Source organism: Octopus bimaculoides, chromosome 5 (assembly GCF_046866305.1).
Source record: "Octopus bimaculoides isolate indiv1 chromosome 5, ASM4686630v1, whole genome shotgun sequence".
Classification (NCBI taxonomy): Eukaryota; Metazoa; Mollusca; class Cephalopoda; order Octopoda; family Octopodidae; genus Octopus; species Octopus bimaculoides.
The window spans coordinates 33,117,812-33,125,037 of record NC_142932.1 but is presented as its reverse complement, the minus strand read 5'-3'; the positions used below and the strand labels follow the sequence as shown (position 1 = coordinate 33,125,037).

The 7,226-nt window shown below is 31.1% G+C and overlaps 2 protein-coding genes across 2 annotated transcripts in view; both read left to right on the top strand.

Annotated features, from left to right (window-relative positions):
• LOC149135460 (uncharacterized) overlaps positions 1–5,823 on the top strand; it is a 294,917-nt gene extending 289,094 nt beyond the window's left edge. Inside the window, exon 7 of the mRNA XM_089353069.1 lies at positions 4,601–5,823. The gene's annotated coding sequence lies outside the window, so the exon portion shown is untranslated. The remainder of the gene's footprint in view (positions 1–4,600) is intronic.
• On the top strand, positions 5,823–6,923 carry LOC106877896 (prolactin-releasing peptide receptor-like). Its single transcript, XM_089353068.1, has one exon. It carries the CDS (start codon positions 5,823–5,825, stop codon positions 6,921–6,923), a length of 1,101 nt encoding a protein of 366 aa, XP_089209194.1.
• Positions 6,924–7,226: the final 303 nt, after the last annotated feature.

Sequence of the window (7,226 nt, the reverse complement as noted above, 5' to 3'; positions counted from 1 at the left end):
AGAAATGTTACTGAAATTTCTGCTAACATTATATTTGAAAACGTATCCTAGTTATTTAAATGTCTTAAAGGCAAGACATTTATATAAGCATCACTATGATTTAATTGAAGGTGAAATTGAGAAACTTTAATTTATTTAAGTGATTGTTATATCACGACAGAGCACGATTGCAATAAAGACGTATCATATGTTTAAAGCATTAATTTATACCACCATTTATTGTGAAAATTAATTTATTGCAATGTAAAAAATTATTCAAATTCCAAGACAAACTCCCCATAGAACATTTTAAACATATACTTCATCCAGTAATTTATGTGACAACCTTTCCATCTAGTAGAATGCTAAGATAATGCAATATATGTCACCTCATTTTTCATCGTTACATTAAGTGATACTTCTGTGTCTTTATATTGATGTATTTATTATTACAAATGCGAATTTGCAATATGCATTGGTCTGTGATTTATGATCATTTCGAAAATTCCTGGATGACTTTTAGAAATCAAGCAAAAAACTTTGAGTTATTTCTGCATATCTCTTTTAATATTAGCTGTGATTTCAATTTTTGTTCTGAAATTTATTTTTATTTTGCAAGCCCTTCACGCGATAAACTTTAATGCTTTCCCTCTAAGTATTAATTTCATGCATTCGATGAAATATAGGGAAATGAACATGCCCCTATCTAAAATAATTCATTTTTGCCGAAATTACGGGATTACTTAATCAAAGGCTGTAATTTTCCTTCGGAAATATTCTGCGCTGAAAAATAGATATTTACTTTTGTTATCTTAGGAAAACTTTCTTCTTAATGTGTTTGTGTCTTCGGAGGGTCCTTATGTCAGTAATGATAAACACATGCACTGTTTCCATATCACTTCTTTATTGTTAGTCAATCTGTTCAATATCTGACTAATCAATCGGTCGTTTGTTTAATATGTTGGTTAATCTGTCGGTTGTTTGTTAAAGACCTTTCGATGCTATTCGTCAACATACCCGCCCTCATCAAGAGCTGTTGTTAATCTAAATGTTAATATTATATACAGGCTTCATGTGGAGTATCATACAAGGTGATGCGTCGACGTTTCTATATATTTCATAGTCACCAGATACAGCTTGTCATTACTTCCTCTTCCATTGTCTCCAAATCCTTCACCCTTTTTACTGTTTGCCATTCGCCTTCACTTAGACACTTGCACTACCAACCAACGGACACATATAATACTCACTAATCATTGGTAAAACACAGGATATTCCCAGGATTTGTAGTTTAAAATCTATTTATTTTTCACGTGTATCTAGGCTGAAAATAAGCGGTTATATTAAAATAGATTTTTTGTAATGAACAAATGACCTAAATATTAAACAAATCTCAATCAGTTCTATATTTAAAAGTTGAGGAAATATGTACATTATTTACATTATTTACATTTGGCAGATATTTGTCCTCATCTTGTTTGTTGTTAACACAACGTTTCGGCGATATACCCTCCAGCCTTCCTCAGGTATCTTGGAGAAATTTCCAACCTGAGTTCTCATTCCAAAGGTATTTTTCGATGTTATTATTATTATTATTATCATTATTATTATTATTATTATTATTATTATTATTATTATTATTATTATTCAGGTCCGTGTTCGATTCCAGACAGTGGAATCGTAAAATACCTTAGGAATTAGAACCCATGTTCGAAATTTTCCCCAAGACACCTGATGAAGACTAGAAGGTATATCAGCCGAATTACCATTATCAACGCCATCCTCATCATCGTCGTGGTCGCCGGCGTCTTCATCGTCGTCTATAACTTCAGCAGCAGTAGCAGCAGCATCGTGGATATCACCAAATCTATCGTCACGATCGTCATCGTCATCAGTATATCACCATCATCATCGTCATCATCATTATTAATATCTGACCCTCCTCATCTGCACCACCAACACTACCACCACTGACGTTAGCATTAGACTACGCAATTATTCATTAATCTTTTCAAAACACGTATAAACCGCTAACCTTTATATTTTCATATTTCTTTTTCAGTAAAATTGGCAGTTTATAATAGCTTATAATATCAATGTATTTGAAATCTTAGATTTGGCAAATTTCACTCTGAAGTAATGATAAGCCGCAAAGTAATTAAATTAGAACTATTTACTGAGCTTCATGTGAAACGCTTTCAAAATTAATTTCAATATTCTCCATTTCTACCTTATATTAAATGTATTTCAAAGAATATCATAGAGATATGCAAATATTTTCGTAATGAAATTATGTATGAAGGTTTTTATGGATCATCTTGAAGACGAAAATTTAAATGAAGCAAGGTCTTTACAAAATGCAAACATTATATGTTTCATAAAATGGATATTGTCCCGGACACTTGTATTATGACGAGCAAAACTACTTATTCTAAAATCTCTCTAAGAGACTCTACTGCGATTTTTTAACCCTAAGAGGACATTTTCCCTAGCTGGTTAACAATGCATGGCTCATTCTGATAAAATTGCCAGCACTGGAGCGAACCATCTTCTGGCAAAGGATCCAGATGTATAATGTATAATGTGTAATTTTGACTATAAAATATATTGTATTATACAGTAAGGTTTATGAAGAGAGATTATAAGCACTTTATAAGTTATTGAAGTTGTACAAATGTATATATATATATACATAAATTTAATAATTTAAAGTACAAAATATATAAAATCTGTGATAAAATATTTCTTTGCAAATTCATGTAATACAGACAAAAATAAGGATAAATCAAAATATAAATGATATAAGGATTTTTTTTATAAATTATGAAATTATGATATAAATTATATTGGTACATTGAAAAAAGTTCTTAGATATGCACTATTCAATTTTTTTTTCTCCGTGTTTTTTCTCCTTATCTCCGTATTCTTTCTGTTGAAGAGCGTAGCTCGAAACGTCAAAGACTTTCCGTATTCCCGAGCGTCATACTAATACATCCTTTTGTTATTTACACCACCTGTCCTCGTCTGTTGTTGTTTTTTCGTACATCCCCCCCACCTATTATTATAAATACCATAAGGTAGCGAGCTGCCGGAATCGTTAGCTCGCCGGGCGAAATGCTTAACGGTATTTCGTCTGGCCTTGTGTTCTGAGTCCAAATAACCATTTTTCATCCTTTAGAATTAGGCGTTAAGCCAGCAGCACCTCAATATCTTCGATAATCTAAGACCTCAATGATAGTAATAGTAAATTCAGCCTAAAATGGGATATAGTTCGTGGAGCTCAGCCATACACAAACAGCCGATATGGATGGGAACTACGTTGTATGGGGATATATGAAATATTCAAATATAGAGATAAACAAAACCTAATTCATAATTAAATCTTAGAGTATCACGTGTTCATAGGATTACCCGTAAAATTTAAATGCTTTATAAGCAGTTAATAATGAGTATATCATACTATGATCTGGTAGCATGAGTTCTCCGACGTGTCATATCATTCATAACATACACTCTATTATCTCAAAATCTATGTAGTATTGCTTTCTATTTCCCCTTAACCCCTTTGATCTGTAATCTTTCAATAATTATATTATACACTTACCCCTTCAAAATTGGAAGTCTCCTCCCTCATATTTAGTATAACTATGTATCGTATATTTTATAAACTCGTTTGCATAGGTATCATTATTTTTATTTTTATTCAATTCATATATATTTTTTTATTTTATATGGTCCTTATAATAATAACATATCTAAGAAGTATATTCCCTTTATTTCATGATCTAAATATGTACATGCTACTTTTATGCAGATAAATCTAGATATATGGTTCCAGAAAAGTGAGAGTCTATTAGATTGTCTGCCATTAATTGCTTTAACATAATTAACTAGAATACAGTTGATGAATTGCAATAGATTTAATTGTAAATGGTTGAAGACTGTACACTACATAAAGTCTTCTAAATATAAGTAAGTACCTCACCACTCCTTTTATCTTGACCCCCCCCCCCATACTATGCCTCTAAATTGTAGTAGGCTTAACAAGGTACACATTATTGCCTAAACTCCTTCTGGTAAAGTTATAACAAACGGAACCAACGTAAATATTTTGGTTTCCATTATTAATGCAAATTTGTTAAAAATGTTTTCTCGTTTGTTTGACGAGAATGGTGTCTTTCAAATTGATGTATTGCTTTCATTAATCAATTAAATGCAGCCGCTTTAAACGACCCCCAATAAACTAACACCTGTACATTCTTGTTAATTATATATATATATATATATATATATATATATATATATATATAGCGGATACACGTGCTGTACTATGTTTAAGTTTTCTCCTCTTTTTTATTTGTTGTCAATGTGTTGTTTTCAGAATAAATACTTACTCTCTTGTTTTGAGGTATGTTGTGTGTAATGTATCTAACACTCCATCAGAGAAACTCAATTTGAAACATCGCAATATCTGAGAGTGTTCGATATGCATGTATAGACATATATACACAATCTTATATATGATCCTTAATTATGATAATATAAAATTCCTTTTATCGTTACATTTTTTGACATTTAAAAACATTATCTTATTCTCTTCTCTCTTTTTTTTTTATTTCAGAACTAAATCCCTGTGAATGATCCTACTCTGGATACCTGAAATCCTGGAATTGCACCAAGTTGAACAATTAATTGAATATTATTCATGAAATCCTCATATATTACTCGCTGACGTATTACAGTTACCTTTTATCATTCTTTTTTCTGCATTCTCTGGCGTATTTTCCAAGAATCCATACGTATCTTTGCTTTTTCAAATTGATTTCCTTTGTAAGTCAGCATATGATTTATTCACAAGAGTGTCTCACGTTCACAGAATAAACGATTCGGAAATACTTATATTTTAGAACCTTTAACGTTATTACAAGAACGTGGAAGTTATATTATTTAAAAGTTTTTCACATATATTTCATAACCTCGAAAACAATATTTTATGCGCAAAGACTACTGTAAATACATGGTAAATTTAGCCGTTGATTCACTCTAAACTCATTATCAAGTTCATATTACTCGGTGTACTGAAAATCCTTTAGTTCACCTTAAATGAAATACGATGAAAGGTATTTTCGTTTATACCAAGAAAGAAATACTCTTTACCACCATTCATAACTTTACATATCCCGACATTTAACTAATTGCAAAATAAGTTAGATATCAATATGTTACTATGGAATAGAATATATACACTCTCCAATATAAGATAACAAGAAAATCATCTTTCTCTTCAACATCTGATGTTAATTTTAAAATATGTCACAGCACAAATTGCTCGAAATTGTGTCGATTATAAATAGCTAAGTGCAAATCACTATAAGGTTGATCTAGTCGATATATAAATATATATATATGCCACTTATGAAATCATCTGGGCAGGTTAATCCAATCAAGATTTGATAACATCCCTGCTATTTTGGTTTCAGTTTTTATCGACAAATGCAAATGTTAAATAACAATATTATATATCGTACAGGCAAGTCTGTATATAATGCGCCGTTTGGACAACCGACACGTATAGAAATGTAAAGGTAACCTCTTATAATTCCTTATTGTGACATCTGTTTTGAATAAATCTTACCGCAACAATATTTATGTAATTATCTTCCTGATACCGATGGTATCCTTATTATATTGATCAAATTAAAGTTCCGGAGAGCACGCTAATTGACTGTATTCCAGCATTTAGATATATATGCATACATAAATTTCAGAAAGATCGACAAATGCGTCACTGACAGACATTGTTTGATTGATTGTTTGGGTCTTTGCTTATCGTAACTATAAACATGGATAACATGCTGAAATATAATGAATTTTTACAAAAGTTTAATTTATCCGAAGATTATTTTGAAGATAATAATTTTACTATCAAGATGGAATATGACTATACACAAAAATTACAATGGAAAATTGTGATAATATTTGTCTACGTACTAATCATGTTAATTGGAATTTTTGGTAACATAACTATAGCTTTAATAATAATGACTAACAAACAATTCCATTCAGTCACAAACATTTTCATTGCCAACCTAGCTATCTCGGATATTGGCATGTGTATTTTTAATTTACCCTTTCAACTTCATTATCAACTCAGCGACAACTGGGTATTTGGAAATATTATGTGTACTGTATTTAATTCATCTTTTGCTATACCTATATACGACTCAACTATGTGTATTTTAATGATTGCAATTGATCGCTATATTCTAATTGTTTATCCTTTTAGAAAGCGGATGAGTAACAAAATGGCGCTTCGTTTAACACTACTAATAGCCCTTCTGGCAATTGGCCCTGCTATTCCTATGGTGATATACAGTAAGCTTGTTGTATTGAATATACCAGCAATACAACTTGATAAAACACTCTGCGGCGAAGAGTGGCCTTCAGAAGTAATCAGGAGAGTTTATACAGTATCTGTATTTCTGCTGCAATTCTGCATTCCCATTATTGCTACTTCAATTCTTTACAGTCGTATCTATACTGTCTTGAAAAACAGGCCAGTGAAAAAAACTGAGCATAGACGAAGTCAGAGGACCAATCGGATTCTTGTATCTATAGTTACACTCTTTACAATATGCTGGCTTCCATGGAATATTTTCAGTCTTTTTGTTGAATTTGACCCCGATCTTGTGAAAGGGAAGTTTTTCAAAGTAACAGACTTGTTTCTTAAAAGTTTTGCCATGAGTTCTTCATGCATCAATCCTTTTCTCTATGGATGGCTAAATGATAACTTCAAAAAAGAAATATGCTTATTATTTGATAACTCGAAAAAGAAATGGAATCGTCGAACTGGACACGCCCTCCTAGAAACAAAGCGAAATAATACAGACACTCAACAAAATACTATTGTCATGAATACCATGTCACATGGAATCAATGTATGACATTCTAGAAATATTTCTCTCCTCCTCAGATTTTCAATGTTTACATTGCTTTATGTATTTCGATGTAAAATTCTTTTTCTGAAATTTTAACAAACAATTTGAATGTTGTTATTGCTGTTTATTAACGTGTACAAGCAAAAATATTTATGTATAATCTAATTTTTAACATTGATATATCGCATTTGACAATGTTGTTTCATAATATGATCCCCTAATTAAGAATAATATCAGATTGTATACACATTATTATGTGATATATTTGTGTGTGTGTATGTGTGTGTGTGTATGTGTGTGTTTGTTTAT